The 17,579-nt window shown below is 39.3% G+C and overlaps 1 protein-coding gene across 5 annotated transcripts in view; it reads left to right on the top strand.

Annotated features, from left to right (window-relative positions):
• LOC134532672 (MLX-interacting protein) overlaps window positions 1-17,579 on the top strand; it is a 110,834-nt gene that overhangs the window by 67,646 nt on the left and 25,609 nt on the right. For all 5 annotated transcript variants that reach the window (XM_063369362.1, XM_063369364.1, XM_063369363.1 and 2 more), the window contains exons 2-3: window positions 85-191; window positions 17,349-17,422. In XM_063369362.1, the coding sequence (XP_063225432.1) occupies window positions 85-191; window positions 17,349-17,422 (181 nt within the window). The remainder of the gene's footprint in view (window positions 1-84; window positions 192-17,348; window positions 17,423-17,579) is intronic.

Genomic DNA, 17,579 nt, shown 5'->3' with positions numbered 1-17,579 from the left:
CGACCCGTCACGAGATGTCTCCCCATGTGTCGCCAGCTCGTGCGGGCGTCGAGAGTGCAGCCTTCGTTCTCTGTTTGTTTGCAGACAAAAGTTGACGTCTCCGAAATGGAATCGCTTCAAAGGCATCAGGCTTCGGTGGAAGGACAAAATTCGGCTGAACAACGTGATCTGGCGCTGTTGGCACATGCAGTGTGAGTACACAACAGCATTCCTTCCTTAAGAGTTTGGAAGTCCAGATTGAAATAAGTTTTTTTTGTAGAAATGTAAATATACATGCTGTCGCAACTAGGACAAGGAACTTGATTCTCGGGTCGCGTACCGCATGCAAGTAAATATTTGGCAACTGTTTGCTGTACACAACTGTCGTAGAAGCGTAACGTGTTTTATAGTTAATCGTTTTAAGTACGTACTAAACTATGTTTTTATGTATAGTACAAAGTACAAAGGAACTGAGAATTTACTGTCAATATTACTTATTTTTTAATTTCGCTGTAAGTTCAGTTAAGTTTCACAACCAAAAAAAAATTGGTTGCATAAGTGATAATTTATTTTCAGACATATTTTACTTTCATAAATTTTTTTTTTATTAATGCCATTACTGAAAACTTTGTGTCTTTATCGCAGAATTAAGATTGCTCAGAAAAAGTTGGACAATCTAGAAATCAAGAGTATTATTTTGGCCTTGTGAACTGAATTATTTTATGATCCATATCCGGATTCGTTTTCTAACTGAAGAGGCATAGTGACTTCAACTTAGCTCCTTGGATCTGTGTCTCTTGCATTTTTTGACGTGACAGCGTCTAATAAATCGATGAACGCCGGCTGCACGCACGAAAAAGTGTCCCGTTACGCACATTGTCCCGTTACGCACATTGTACGCTTGCTCCGCATCTATCTCTCTTCCACTCGATTGGAACAACCATCGATTTAACTTTTTCGAGGCACATTAAACTTGAAACACTCGCATTCGTTTCCTACTTTTCCTATCATCGTCCTATCCTTAACAGAATAACACAGATCGGAAGAAGTTAAATAGCAAATAAGTATAAAAGTTATAGTTAAAATAATCTATTCGTTAAAGTAATAAACATATTTGAATTAATGAGTGCAAATTTAAGTAAATTTATCAATTAAATTGTAGCTTTTATTTCACTCCTTCTTTGTATCCATACAAAATAGTGATAATTCAATAAAAATGATTCAATTTTATTCATAAAAGTATGCAATCATTTAATCAATGTTTTGTTATGACGTTGTCACGTTAAACTATCGTCCGTAAACCGACTTTACAGACAACCAATTTTTTTTATCTATATCAGCCTGCTGATGCAAGTCAGTGAATAAAGTCCAGAGAAATTATATGTCACATGTATAACAGTTTCCACCAACCTTCATAGATAACCTTTATATTGAAGTCTGAAATTTAGTTTCGTAATTATTGGTATGGTTATGGCAAGTTGATGACGTCTCTTATCTGCGAGAACCCACATTTTACGAGTAGCACCTACTTTTCAGGTTTTCTGTGCGTTAGTGTGACCTTGCTTCTTGTGGCTACAATGCCACGACTTGTTTATTAGGCCTAACACCGATGACAACAAACATTTTGGTTGTTTTTATTTGTTCCGTGGACACGAATACTTGCGAAAAGTATCAATCGGTCTTCTGTTCAGTTGAGATTCTGTATAATTGCATTGACCTTGACTGGTCGATACTAGACACATACTTTACGAACAGAGTAGTGTTGACAGAATTTTTTTTAATGGAACTTTAGTATGCCTATGAATTGTACGATTGTTGACCTGCTAAAATATTACTTGTTTGTTTAAGAACACCTTACTGGTATTAAAAATAACTAGGTAGGAGCAAAATCAGACAAGATACTGAAAATTAAGGTGACATATGTCTCAAAATATGTCATGACTTCAGGGTCACCTTAGTAATTTTTCTCTCATTTTCTTATCAGATGATTTTTTTTAAGTTTTGTTTTACTTGCCATTTTGGATTTTTTTTTAGGTACAAATCTTTTTTATGAAGAAATATTTCGAAAGTGGTAGCATAGAAGTAAAGTGATATGCATTACCCAGATGAGAAAGTTCAGAACATTAACTTATAGTGAGCGACCATGTTTATCAATTATTCAGGCAAAATTTAAATTATCAAGGGATCCGCCTAGTCAGAGGTAAATTTCTGTCAGTGAGGCGGGATAATAAGTACGACGCTCGCTGGTGCTTCAAGCGCGTCATTTCCTCTAAGCGCAAGCCTCTGAACTAGCACAGTCTTCTCGTCGTGCTTAGGGCAACTATAATATGTGAGCGGGAACCGTCACATCATATGGCGGAGAAATGAAGATAAGTGTGCTTTCAAGAATCTGTACCGGGTATTTCATACCTAAGAATTATTCTTGAAAACATGCGTTTTAGCAGTTTTCATTCTACTAGAAATACAGTTTAAACGTCTATAATACACTTTTTATAACCCCTCCTTTTTTTGAACATTCAAACAACCGTATAAATGACAATAAAACAAAAATAATGACGTGAAAATGCAGTGACATAGGCTTATCTGAGGGAGAGGAGGGGGAAAGTTTAGCCCTAAGTAAGGTGGGTGTCGGTTTGTGGAAGGTGTGTAGGGTGTATGATTGAAATGTTTCGTATAGAAATTACACACGCACACTTAGAGAAGTATAGAGAAACAAGGAATATATTTGGAGATAAATATTTGCAATTTTAAACCGAGGCGTAGGCATAGTAAAGCCTCCGATAGAATAAAATTAGTATTGGTTAAGATTTGTATTCGAGAGTAGCATATCTATCTACTTTAACTCGTCCGGTAATTTTCTTACATCACGGCTTGTCTGTGAATAAATTATTAAATTCATTTTTTTATCACTAAGACGTTCCTCTATTTACCATGAAAACAGCGTTTCTAAATTCCGTCTGGGTTTTGAAAAATTCACTTTTATAGGTTACATTACGATACCTGTCCATTGATACGACCGTCGCCATTTATTGTTTTCCCGTGTGAGTCTGTGTGTTTGTTTAGGAGTACTTAATATAAGAATTATTTTAATAATAGAAGTAGTTAATGTTACAGTTGTATTGTAATTATAATGAAATTTTAATGTTTCTACTAAAGGCGTTCATATATTTACCTTATAAACAGTGTTTCTTAATCCCTACTAGTTTCCGAGAAAATACCGTTTGTAGTTCACATTTGATAGCTTTTGCAGTGACATTCTTTGCCATGTTGTGATATAATTGCGTTGCCGAACCTGTGGTTTTGCATAAGAACGTGTATATTTTTGATCTGTATAGTCCCTACTGTGCATGCAAACCCAAGCGTCAACCTTGACAGGGATTTTTCTTTTCTTTTTATATCAGTAAGGAGGCTCGAAGCGCCGACGTTTTGTTTGCGATAGCACCTAACCTGACCTGTAAAATAAATTATTATGTTTGATACTCGCAGTGGCAATTTACAAATTACAAATTACAGCATCTCCCAGCTTGTTAAATTCTCCTTTGTTGAGTAAGGATAGTTCAAGCACAAGCCAGAATTTTTTTATTTTGTTTTTATTTTTATTTATTTAATTATTTTATTTTTAATTTTTTCTGTGTTTTGATGATATTGATCAAGGAAAGCGTGCGTTAGTTTTCTCCCTGTACTCCTGAATATTTCTTCCAATATTTTGATGGTATTCTTCGTGTGCTCCTTATTATTATTCCTGTTGAGAATCCTGCTGATGTTCTCCGAGTGCTTCTGGTTATTTCTGACAAATCGAGCTCTGCACGAAAACATTTTTTTTTTTACTTAATGAGTCAAGCAATTTTATTCAGAGTTACATTTCATTTGTGAATTTCTACTACCAAATTGTCACTAAAAATAATATTTGTCAGCTGGAATTCAAAGAAAAAAACATTCAATACTTAGTCAAAAAAATATGCCTTGAAACAGCTGAGAAGCAATATCATGCAAGACGAACTTCCTTTTTCTTGATGTATAGCGAAGCCTTCCTTCTCTTGCGATCGTTAGAAAGCATCCCGCATCAAAAAAAAAAATTACCTCAACACAAACACGTGGCAACATCTGTTTGCAAGAATCGGGACTAGTTGCAACAATTTTTTTGCATAAGATAATTTAACTCTCGCAGCCGAATGGAGTCAAATACAGAATCATGTAGTCTCGTAGCCTCATAGCTTCGTAGCCTCGTAGACTTGTAGCCTCTTAAGACTTGTAGCCTCTTAAGACTTGTATACTTTTAGCCTAGTAGCCTTGTAGCCTGTTGAAGCCTTGTAGTCTTGTAGTCTCGTAGCTTCTTAGCCTACTAGTCTCGTAGCCAAATAGCACATAGGCCTTTCTTAGATAAAGGCCTTTCAAACATTTTTGATGTCATAAGGTCGTCATCCCGTTCATCATCCATCCGTCCGTCCGTTCAAAGTTACAGGTGCAATCGCGTCTGTCTGTGTCGGAGCTGTTGGTGCAGATGCGGGTATGGCATTTGATTGGTTCAGAGATGATTTTTGAGACCAGAGCTGGCGAATTTGAACCTCCGAGGTCAGGCAGGTCAAAGACAGCACCTTCTACATCTGACGTCATTAATAATATTCTTCAACGAGACGCATGATGAATACAAACAAACTGTAATATAGCGCGAAAATAATAATTTTTTTTAACTAATATTTTAATTTTATATTTCTATAATTTTTTCTTGGAAACCATTTTGTTGTTTTTTTTTTTTTCGTTAAGTTGCTTTGAAACTGAAAACGAAGTATCTGAAGATGTAAATAAAAATAATGAAAGTGAGTAAGCTTAAGAATAACAGGTTTGGCCCAAATACATGTTAGTGTCTCATTTAAATTTTCAAGAAATTTATCTTAAATCCCGTTAATTCACAATGAAATCTAATCTATATTTTTTTATAAAGCTCTCGAGAAAAAGCCAAGATAAATATGTATATCAGTCTACCGTGTTGCTCTCTGTGTTATATTTTGTGAAATAATTGCATCGGACAAAGTGAATGTGGCACGCTGCTTCAGAAATCGTATGAGACAACATGGTCTGACAGCACGGACAACGACTAGTAACCCCCCCCCCCCCATATGTTTGGCTATAATTCTAATGTTGAAATATTTATCCCAACTTCTTGGCATTTCAGACCTTCTGTACCTTGTTGCGACCACATATTTACGAACTGGTTCTAGTTTGTTAAGCTCTGCGAGGAAGTAACTTATTTTTTCATGCGGGTGACCACAACTGTCGTGAAAATTATACCAGTTCTCAAGTGTTGACTTCAACAAGTAGCCAAAGCTAATCAGCAAGTAGCCAAAGCTAAATACTATGACTTGATGTAAGTTTTTGGACATACGCCATTGCTTAGCACATGCATGTCTGTAGAAGAAAACTACAAAAAAACACTACTGAAGCAAAAAAAATTGCTGTAGTCAGGATTTAACGCCACACAATACTCCACAACAGGAATATGGTCAACAAACAAAGAAGAAACAAAGAAAAATGGACTAACAGAACGAAAAAATACAAAAAAATGATGACAGCACAAAAATACTGAACCCAAAAAAATTCAGCACAACAGTTGATGAGACAAAATACTATGCCATGTCGACCAAAAAATTTAAAAGAATGAAGCTTTATTGCAAGCGGGGAACAAAACATTTGATGATATTTGCAAGATGGGCGAGGCCTAATGGCCCTTTGAACTTGGTAAGCTTCTGACGGACGGACGGATGGACGGACGGACGCGACGGACGGACGGACGCGAGGTCAGCTTCGTGTGTGGAAGGTATCGAGAGTTGCGTCGCGACGAGACGCGGACCTGGCCGTCGGCGCGCGCACCGGGCCCGGGGAGAGCGGAGATGTTATCAGCGGGGGGCGCGCGCGGCCGTGGAAAGTTTCCCGTCGTCGGCGGGCGTCGTCGCAGGGGCACAAAGGCCGCCGGGTGTTGACCACCGCGGGTCGCTCCTGCGCGCCGGCTATTTCTGGTCCGGCGGTCTGCCACGCGGCCCGAAACACCGGCGACGAGAACGGCCACCCGGCTTCTATTTTCTCTGCCCCCCCCCTCCCTCCCACCATGTGGCCTCCGATGACAAGGACGCGCGCAGGGCAGGTGATTTTTTTTTCTAACCTAACTAAAACTAAGTGTATTCTGGAGGGGTCCGGGTTAGGGAGGGACCTAGGTGCGTCTCAGGCCGAAGCCTATACGCCTAGTCATGCTGGGATTAGCCATGCAGGGAGAGGGTCGCATGCATCATGTGCTAGGAGGGGATTGGCCAGCCATGGCAGCGATTGGCGCCATGACTAACTCCCCTCACTCTTAAATCTAGACTATAACTAGAGATAGGTTGGGCCCAGGTAAAACCTGCATAGACACAGGGAAAACCCTGGGCACATTCATGCGGGATGCAAATTGGCATGCATTACGTGTAGGAATTTACAGGAGACAGAGGATGGTCTGGATGAAGTGTTGGACAGAGTAGAAAAGAGTCTACCATGCGGGGGTTGGGCACTTGGACTTGTGGTCCGCTTTGCTAATTGTTCAGTACTGGATTTAGTGACCAGGGACGCAAGCGCCCCTGGTGGTGAGTGGTTGCACTGACCACTCACTGCAGGGCAGGTGTCTGTATTGCACAGACCCGAACAAGCCCGAATATCTACCTTCGGCCAACTTCGTAAGTTTTTTTTTGTTTATTATTTTACAAAATTGTGGATGGTTGGTTATGTTAGGTTAGTATAGCTACATTAAAAATACTGTCAAATAATTTTAATGCCGACGTTGGCCGAAGGTAGATATTCGGGCTTGTTCGGGTCTGTGCAATACAGAATGAACATCGTAGGCTTCCCGTTGGGAGGACGGGGTCTTCCTTCTTCCCCGCCATCCACTGTTTAAAAATTACAATCACACCCAGGGTGCGGACTTTTCAACCAACAATTCTACGTCTGAATCTTCGCATAAGCTACGCCGTATTTCTACTTCCGACAGCGTCATTTCGCGTATGCGACGAAGGTCGAGGAACGGAAATGTGTAACAACCGCGTTGCCGCCATCTGTGGCGGAAAGCGCGAGCCAGAGTTCACAAATCCCAGCGGAAACTTAATGTACGCAAATTCAGGTCCCAAGCCGGGGGTTTTGTATTTTTTTCTTCCAAATATTTTTCTCTTTTATATGAGCCGTTGCATTAAATAGTTTAACACGTTCACTACACCTATTTTAGTAAAATAACATCTTACTCAGACCAAGCAGTGATTTGATATTATATCCCGCATAAATGAAGTGTCACATTATATGTGACGGTCGGTAGCGAACGTGTTTTAACCTTCGGCTCTGCAAATGGAATGATTCGATAGTCGACGTACCTGCTCCGGTAACGAATTCTAATGGCGGTTGCGGAAACTACGCGTGATTCGCGTCAAGAAATGTAGTTGAAAAAAAAAACAGTTTTCTTATATTTATCACGTTTGTTATTTTTGTTATTTACATAATTTTTACACTTTTTAAAACTTTCACGTGGTTAAAGAAAGGACATTTTTAAACGCTTTTTTTTTTCATGTCGAATATGATTGACAAAATTGTTATCAAATTGTCTTACCATTTTTAGTTTCAGCATCGGTGATGTGTTTCGACTTGCAACTTGCGTGCTTTATATACACGACAATGATTTCCTTGCATTGGTTGCGTTCGTGTCGTAGTAACACCGGGCCTTAACTTTAGTCGAGGTCCGACGAGCCGTGTTGTTGGAGATCGGGGGAGAAACTCTGGTTTGTTTGAAGTAGTTCTGGGCTCATCCGCTAGATAGTAGCTTTCATGATATATTACTAACATAGCTACGTTGATTGTGAGGAGTAATGCTTCAGCTGTTATCAGGCAAACAAAACCAGTGATAATTAATTCACTTTTATTTTGGTTGCCACCTATTTTGTGGTGTAACATGCCAGAAATTTTGCATCTCCTACACGTTTATCTAGATCGTGAATTGTTATTACAAAACAGCACTAAGCGTATTTCGCACAGTTTAAATTTCTTTTACTAAACAATTAGTCGTCAAGTAGTTAAATTAACATTATAAACCTACAACTTTGGGTTTGAACCTCTAGCTACCTCCCCCCCCCCTTTTTTTTTTCAATTTTTTCCGCTAGTAGTTATGGGCCCGCCCAACAGTTAATCGTTACATGCCATACAAAACATGGTTTCAGTTCCCACTTTAAAGCTAGGTGCACTATTGAAAAAAATAACAGTAACAGTAGGTCGCGCGCACAAGATTTGACCGCCATATTTTCGAACCTATTGATTCACAAAAGCGCACAGGACAGCGTGTGCATGCGAGACAGGTCGTGCGCATATAAGAAAATGTATGCATATATTTTGTTTCTGTAACGTACGCATGGCACAACAACCAATGAGAGTAGAGTAGGAAGCCATTTTTGCGGGAGTAGAGAACTTTTTTTTATTTATCAGTCATACTGGGGCAAGAAACTGTAGATATTACAATGCACAGGTGTAATTTATGCTTTAAAAATGAATTAATGCTATTACTTATGAGTACTAGCAAAAATTGTAAATAAAAGATGTGTCGTGGTTATAATGGTTTAACCAAAAATTTTATATAACCCTTATTTATTTATACGTTGAAAAACTGTGCTCACAAATTTCTGGTCATATGTCGCCGGATAATCATTTGGTAGTTAGTATAGTTACTTTTTAACATAGCCAACATATGTCGGATACATCGCGAAATTTCACTGGCCGAAATTAATAGTAAGTTTTCAATTGTGAACCGGCTTCGCAGAGGTCGTGCCATGGCTCGCTCGTGTTTTTTTAAATTGTGAACCCAGCCTTAAGGCCCCCGCCTACCCCGGGCACACACACGGTGCGCAGAGCTTCAGGGAAAAAAAAAACAACGCGATTTCAAAACTACTCAAGATATCCGAGTGTGGTCTGTTTACGAAAAGCATTTAATAGTTCGCTGAGGGCCGAAGTGTACTTTTGATTTCGGATGAAGTTTTTAAACTGTATTTTCAGATGAGTTAAAATGGCTAAAAATGCATGTTTTCAGAGTAAATTTTAGGCGTAAAACAACCGGTACAGATCTTTGGAAGCACTTAAGGGACTTGCATTACACCTTTATCTTCATTTCTCCGCCATATAATGTTACGGTCTCCGCTCGAATTTCACAGTTATCCTGTGACGACGAGAAGACTGCGCGTCAGTTCAGGGCCTTGCGCTTAGAGGCTATACCGCGCTGGAAGCACCAGCGAGCGTCGCGCTTATCATCCCGCCTCACTAACACACATACACCCCTGACGAGGCGGGCCCCTGAATAGTCGCACGTGCACGTGTCCGTGTTGTTCCGCGGCGGGCAGCGCGCCAGGCCCGGCCTCCGTCGATCCGGATTGCTCCGGTGTCGCCGCCGCTTGTTTGGCCTGTCTCGCGCGCGCGACGCGACGGCGCGTTTGACGGGCGGGCGCGACCTGCTTCCACGCGGAGTCCGGTTCGCGCCGGTTCGCGGCGCGGGCCTCCCGGCTGGACCCCGCCCCCTCCCCCCGGCGCGTCGACCCCCCGCCTGCCCCCCCTCTACAACCCGGCACCTGGTCCCGCCATGCGGCGACCATGGCTGTTGTCTGGAGTTGTTTGATAGCGACTGAGACGTCGACCGAAACTTCCGTAATGTCTTACACTTCGACGCGGTTACAACCCAGAAGCCAAGCAACTCTTGAGTATAAACTTTGTTTCCGGATTTCGTACTTAAATTGTATTTTTAGAAGAGTGAAAATAGTTAAAACGCGTATTATTATTATTATTATTATTATTATTAAATGAATGATCACCTGGTACAGATTTTTGAAAGCAATCAAGGGACGTGCTTTAAACCTTTTTATCTTCATTTACCCTCCACGTGATGCCACAGTTGCACGACGAGAAGACTGCGCGCCACTCCAGCCTGGATAACCGCACTAGAAGCAACAGCGAGCGTCGCACTTGGTAGCCTATCCCGCTCCACTTGACTAGGCGCGGTCTCGGGTTTCCCCACACTGTGTGCTGATTCTCTACTTTTCTCTGCAGCTGAGGGTTGTCTCTGCAATTTTAAACGTTACTGCTGTTGCATTTATTGTCCTGTCGCAAAGGATCGTCGAGAGAAACTGAAGCCCACCCCACGCGATGCCTAACCTCTGCTGTACCTTCTGTTATACCCAAGGTTATAAAAGTGGGTCTTTTTTCACCCAGTATATTTATTACCCTTAGTAAACATCCGTTGGAAATATTGGTGATAGGCAGCTATGTAAAGAAAAATGGAAAGGAGAGGAGGCAATTAGGACAATATGTCCAATCGCACATATATTTTAGTTAAAAAAAGATATGTTGACTGTATGTCTTTCTGTAGTTCGCGTAGCGCGTAGACTGCAATACCTCGTTCCGTTAAATTTGATACCCAAATTCTCTTAATTGGTCTTAAGTTATTTTTTAATTATTATTATTTTTTTAGAACTTTTCAACCACATTTTCACGGTAATCTCCATGGCAATGGTGGTACATTATTGATGCCTCATTATTTTTAGGATCATAATCCAGTCTTTCTGCAATCATCTTTGACATCATATCGTTTGTTGGTAGAATAAATGCGAATTACAAGGCCCTTGAAAACTGCTGAGTCAAATATGTCGTATTTGGTTTATATTTCTTCCGGTTATATTAGTTCTAACGATTTTTTTCCCCTTGATTTAATTTTCAAAATATATCCAGTGTAGTTTTTTCCATTCGAAACCGGGCAGTGGCGTACCCACGAGGAAGGGCGTGTACGAGTGTAATGATCAGTGAGAGAGCGTTCTGCCTGTAGACTGCCGTAGCTGAGCACGGGCGCATCAACTAGTGTACAGCATGCTTGCAGGATGATTTCACTGCGTTCTTGCGCGGTTGCAGCTCGTAAATCACAGGGAGACGCACCCCTGTCGAGTTTGATTCTTCCGTTGAAAGCATCGGGCTCGAGTGTGGACAAGCATCGGGCTCGAGTGTGGACATCTTCGCTCCGAACGCGCGCCAAGTCCTCAGCTCGATTGCTCGGTGCAGCGAAGAAAGTGCTGCGGAGCAGTGTTCGGGAAGAGGTTATCGCAGATGCGCGGGTCCGATAACTCCACGGGACTTTGACCTCAAGGACACAGGGCCTTCGTTTATTTTTTTATTTCCCCTTCAGCTGTTCGTGAATCGTAGGGGACAAGTTATTTATAGAGGAGAGAACGTGTGAATTCCTTACCAGTTTCAGAATTATACTGTATTGTCCTCTTGCGAGTGAGCGTGGCTTTGCAAGTCCTGCCATGTAGAACTATGAACTATTCCAGAGGACCCGGGTACACTCCCGGTCTAGCTGCCCTGATTTAGACTAGGGGCGCGGAAAAATTCAATAATGGAAAAGGTACATATCCCCATGGCCTTCTCAAAACAGGGGAAAGTGCCATAATGGAAAAAGGTTTCCCCTGGCCCCCTCGAAACAGGGGGAGGAATGCCATAATTTATTATCCACACCATGGATGAGAGTACAAGAGTTTCGCTCCCAGAGTATTGTGTACGTAGTGTATATTAGACGTCGGTAGGTAGCGCTGTCAATCGCAGTAGTTTCGTAAGTTAACTTAAATAGATTCTTACAGCGTTTTACGTTTTAATTTTGAGGAAACAATCTTACAAATGTTTTAAATAAAGGTACAACTCAAAAAAAGGCTACAGAGTCAGGTTGGTGTACTTGTTAATTAAAATCGCGTTCGTCAAAGATTGTTGGGTTTTGCACGTGTCTGATGTATTTAAAATTATGAATAGGATGCTTGATTGGAAAATGTGTAGCGTCTTAGGATTTTAGGTACCGAAAGACCTCGGTAAACGTTTGTGTTCAAATACAAATATTTATGCTATTTTTGTGTGCTCATGTGTGTTTGAGTTCAACAGTCGTTTCTTTAAGACTCTAGTAATAAAAATATGCATAAATATTTGCGGCATTTTTAGCCACCATTTAAAAAGAAGGCCAATTTGCGTGCATTATTTTGGATGAGCATTTATATAAATAAATATCGTGATTTTAGGAACCAAAGATAGCTATCGTCAAATAAATAGGTTAACCTGACGTTCCATAAACGATCGCAACCTTTAGTATCTAATAAAATGTATGGAAATCATTAATTTTTAGCATGAATATGAAATCAGATAAGTTAAAATTACACAATATTTTATTAAAATGTATAAATTTACTATAATGGCCTTGATAATGAACCTGAAGAAATCGGTTAAATACGTAAATCCTGGTATCTTTCAGGACAAAATTAAATTATTTTGGTTTTACGCTGTGTATTTGGTAGTTTCAGAATCGTTTTTGACCGATTTGAGAGAAAAAAATTAAGGAATTTTTGTTTAACCTAGGAGTGAAATATTTGTGTACTATGGTCCCTGGTTCTACTCGTAGACGATAGTGATAGTATCTCGCGCAGGGTTCAAACAATGGAGAATCCTGAATTTCTGATCCATTAACCGTGACATGCCTAATGGTATTTTGGGTTTTTTGTTGAAACGCTGGTGTCCCGAATATTTTTGAGCAGTATGCTATTTCTTGATACGTGAGTTTGAATTCCATTTTTTGATGGTTCCTTGGAGTGGTAGGTATGAAACATCACGTTATGCGTAGTTTCCAGGATTTTTGATTCTGTTTGAACTGTATTGTCGTCACTTAGAAATCGCTTAGAAAAATCGTACGTCGTAACTGCGGTAGTATTAGGAAAGCGCAGAAATTTAAAGTGGTTGTTTTCACGTGTTTTTATTACTAAGAAATTGTTGAAGAATTGGCGAAGCCAGGAAATAGTGTAAATGGGTGTTGCTGGATAACGTGCGATGGGTTTTGATGTAGTTTTTACCCCACTCAGTGTCTCCATGCTACCCAACGGAATGAGATATAGGTTACTAACAATTTTTTTTTCAGTTTGCAACTTTACTTCTCTAGCTGAAATATACGTATGTGCAATAAAGTAAAATTTTATAGACTTTTACCACGTATGTATATTTTTCGTGAAAATCATTGAGCCAAGATTGTCGTTCAAATTGATACTGTTCCTCAGTATGTATTCGTCGTTGATGCACGTCATAATTTGATGGAATTCTCGTCTACAAAAATTATGAACATTAATAATCATTAAAAGAAAAAAAAATGATGTTCCCGAGGTTGCGATGATAGTCGTATCTCGTTGTTTGAAAGATTTACTATTGTAATTAGCGATAGTCCCCATTCTCTGTGTACGAAAACACTCTTATCTGGTAGAGCTTTAACGAAAGTCTGATGCAATGTCTGGTGAGGGAGGTACGCTTACGTGAAAGCGGGGCTTACGGCATGGACGAGAAATAATAGAGAATAGCGGAATCGTTCCCAGAATTGCGAAATAAATCATGTGTTCTGTGCTTTCCTTGTCTTTCCAGCATCTCCTTCTTTTGCCTCGAGAGTGACTCACCAAACTGTAGGGGGGAGGGTTAGCACGTGTATGTTTCTCTGAACACGTGATAGAAGTGGAAAACTTCTTTGGGAACTCAAACCTCGACCTGTACGTGCTTGCTCTCTGTATATCTCATTGACGTCAGAAACGTTTCACAACAATGTTTCACGAAAACGTTGCATCAAAATTCGGCCTTGAAATTTTACTTCCATCGCGCCCAAAGAAGTTTCACTTAAAAAAGAAAATGAGAGGTACGGGGAAGGTAGATAGAGTAGTCATATCCAGGGCCGGATTTAGAGGTCTGGAGGCCTCGGGGCAACAGAGGAGCGGAGGCCCCCTGGCCCCAAATTATTTTCCAAATAAAATGAACAATTTTTTTTTTCAGTCGAGTTTTCCAATAAATAATTTATTGTGAAATCAAGTAGATTCTCTCAGTATTTAAAAAGCATACATAAATATAATCGGAGACAAGAATTATATGAAATTAAATTTTAGTGTTAATGAATATTTCTGTTAATATTTAACAATAATATAATCATGTATGTACAAAGTACTGTAGGTAAAGGTAAAACAGCGAAAAAAGAATATCAAAGGAAATTATGTTTACTAGTGTTTACTTGTCGTAATTTGAAAGATTTTTTTTTTTTCCGAAGTCTCTATTGTGGGGGCCCTCCGTTTGTGAAGGCCCCGGGGCTTTAGCCCCGGTTGCCCTCCCCTAAATCCGGCCCTGGTCATATCACCCGCCATACCGCCGGTGCCAAAACCAGAAATTTTCGGAAGTGATGAAGGTTTCAACAGTTTTTACGCCATAACAATTTTTCTTTAACTTCTATAACATTTAAATTGAAAATTTAGTCTTCGTTCAGGCAAAGATTACACGCCAATGGATTTTTTTATGAGACCATGACTTAGTGTCTTTCAACAATATTATTTTATATTTGTAGTCATTCTAAAAAAAAAATCATTTCTGAACGTCAATGACATCGCAAGGGAAACTATCTGTAGCAGCCATTCGCCATTAATTTAATGCTTACCCTGATTTATATTATATGCTTTAAAGTAGTTAGATGTTGTGAACATTAAACGATAGAAAGTTGTTATAACCGAAAAACTATTGAAACCAAGATTGCAATTTTCGGTTCCTATATTTCCCCCTTAACTTAAACCGGTGGGTCATTGGAATGTTCGGTGAACTAACTGAACGCTAGACGTTACGGTACTGTATTTGCATGTGTTCTTTGGCATCTGTGCTATTGAGAAAAGTTTTCAGCCTTGACTAACTAGTTGTGAATAGATCGTTCTATTTTAACAAATTTGTTTTTTTGTAGCGTACCTCGAGGCATGTGAAAAGAACTGTGCTGTAGTTGCTTAAGTAGGGATCTGCAACGTCGTGATGTTTGGGGATGGCTACCCTGCAAGCCTTTATACGTCTTAGTGGACTTTACCACTGGATAAAGTGTTATTTTACATGTATTGAAAGACCAGAATTCAATTTTAAAAAAACATGTGAGCGAGCCTTATATTACTTAACAGTAATGTGTAACATCTAAACTGTGTAATGAGCAAATTCGTGTGTTCTTATGTTTCAAATACACTTATAATACGAAACTCAGACAAGGAATTTAACGTATAATTCTTTAAAGTGATGCCGAGCGTGATAAATATACGCAAATTTTGTTTTCAACTAGATTTGTGGACGCGAAGCACACTTAGTTTCCGCACCCGCCGCTAGAATTCGCTGCTGGAACATCTACGTCAACTGTCGAATTATTCCATTTGCACACCAACATTTTAAACTATATAATGAAACGGCCCTGATAAAAGCGAAAAATATTTGAAAAAAAAATACTAAACCCCGTCTTTGGACCTGATTTTCGACAAGCTATTTCATAAAATACTGCCCATCTTCATATTGTTAAAATTCGTTAAACAGTTGATACTATAAAGTTCCCATTTGGCTTTGTGAACTTTTCTGCGCACCATCCGCCACAGATGGCAGCACCGTGGTGGTTACACATTTCTGTTTCACGCGACTCTCGTTCCATATTCACGAAATTACTCCTACCGAGAGCTAAGATGTTTACACATCAGAATAATTTCCTTCTATACCTGCGTTTTTGAAAATTTTCTGAACAATTCATATGGAAGGCGTAAACTCAAGCCGAAACGCAAGAAGTTGAAAGTTTCCCGATGCTTGCGTTGCGTGTTTTAGCGCCGTACGTTGTTCATAAAGGCATGTATCGAAACGCCGTTGTTGGAAGTTTTTTGCGTCTGGCATTTCTTGCAGGTTTTTTTTTTTTTTTTTTTTACCCACGCGATGCAAAGCATAACCTTCCACTTGTTCTTCATGTGCGACTAGATAAGAAAATTCGTGGACGCACAAACTTATTAATTTATTTTTCCTGCTATCTCCACAGGCGCAGGCGAAATGTCCGAACTGACGTCATTGAGTTGAGTTGCTTTCTCTGTCCGTGTTCGCGAGCCGACTGCTAACGACGAATTAATTCACGGAAACCTGTTGCAGGAGCAGGAACATGCCTCCGCCGCCGGTTATATCCAGTTACTCAGCAGCGGTTTAGTCTGCTTCAGGGGGCCAGGCCTTGGCGTAACTGCGTTGAAGGTGAAGGAAGTCCATCGATAACTGCGTCTCGGAATTATTTTTTCCAGCACGTGCCGTTCCGATACTCCTGCAAACGATTTATTTGATGTCTCTCGATATGTATAATGCACTAGCGTATTTTCTTTAACTGATACTCGTTGAATGATTCTTGTAATGGAGAATATTGATTTAAAAAAAAAAATATGTTGTCTGTAAAGTCGGTTTACGGACGATAGTTTAACGTGACAACGTCACAACAAAACATTGATGAAATGATTGCATACTTTTATGAATAAAATTTAATCATTTTTATTGAATTATCACTATTTTGTATGGATACAAAGGAGTGAAATGAAATCTACAATTTAATTGATAAATTTACTTTTATTTGCACTTATTAATTCAAATATTTTTATTACTTTAACGAAGAGATTATTTTAACTATAACTTTTATACATGTTTACCATTTAACTTCTTCCAATCCGTGTTATTCTGTTAATGATAGGACGATGGTAGTAAAAGTAGGAAACGAATGGGAGTGTTTCAAGTTTAATGTGCCTCGAAAAAGTAAAATCGTTGGTTGTTCCAATCGAGTAGAAGAAAGATAGATGCGGTGTAAGCGTACAATGAGCGTAACGGGACACAGCGTAACGGGACAATGTGCGTAACGGGACACTTTTTCGTGCTTGCAGCCGGCGTTCATCGATTTATTAGACGTCACGTCAAAAAAAAATGGCAAAGCAACTAAAGAGTATGAACAGCTGATTGACTGATTGTTTGGACTGGCGATTTGGACTTAACACCCACAGGACAGGGTTGTATGTTATTATGTGATGGGTCAGTTCTGTCTCAAAGTCCTCCAAGGCTTGTGAGATAAACTGTGGTGCAACTGTGAGCTAATTGTGATAAGGTGTTGATTATATAGTTTTTCGCACATGGTATGAATATTTTTTGGTAGGTTAGGCATGATTTAAAATGTTCACAGTACCATTATGTGTAAAGTAATTCCTGTTTGGGTTTTTGAACCCCCTTAAGTTCATTTCAGAATTTCACAATCATGTCCATACAGCTACAATTTATAAACGAACCGTCATTTTAAAGTGCTTTCACTTTTTTAATTTGCGATAGATTTCTTTAAATGAATCGCCATCTTCTTGTCGTGTTGTGGGTAAACCAGAATTGTTCGTGTTATAAATTTATAATATGTATGCAAATTAAAATCACCTTTTACTTTTTTGAATGTTTTTTTTTTTTTGTGAAAGCTTACAGATTTTTTACTTTTTCAGTTATTATGAAGAAGAACACTTTGGTGTGCCAGTTTGCATCACCTTTGGATGTAGACACACACAACAAGCCAGAGGTATGGTGACATTCATATACTATGCAACTAGTGTTTATTTTCTTTAAAAGCATGTCCTTTCTACTATATAATAAAATTTTGTTTCATAATTTTAAATAAGAAAATTGTGGAGTCCAGAATGCTTGCAAAAAAAAATATTATTTAATATAATGCTTGT

The sequence above is a fragment of the Bacillus rossius genome, chromosome 6 (genome assembly GCF_032445375.1).
Source record: "Bacillus rossius redtenbacheri isolate Brsri chromosome 6, Brsri_v3, whole genome shotgun sequence".
Lineage (NCBI taxonomy): Eukaryota > Metazoa > Arthropoda > Insecta > Phasmatodea > Bacillidae > Bacillus > Bacillus rossius.
The sequence above is the reverse complement of the archived record's forward strand: the minus strand, read 5'-3'. Positions and strand labels throughout refer to the sequence as shown.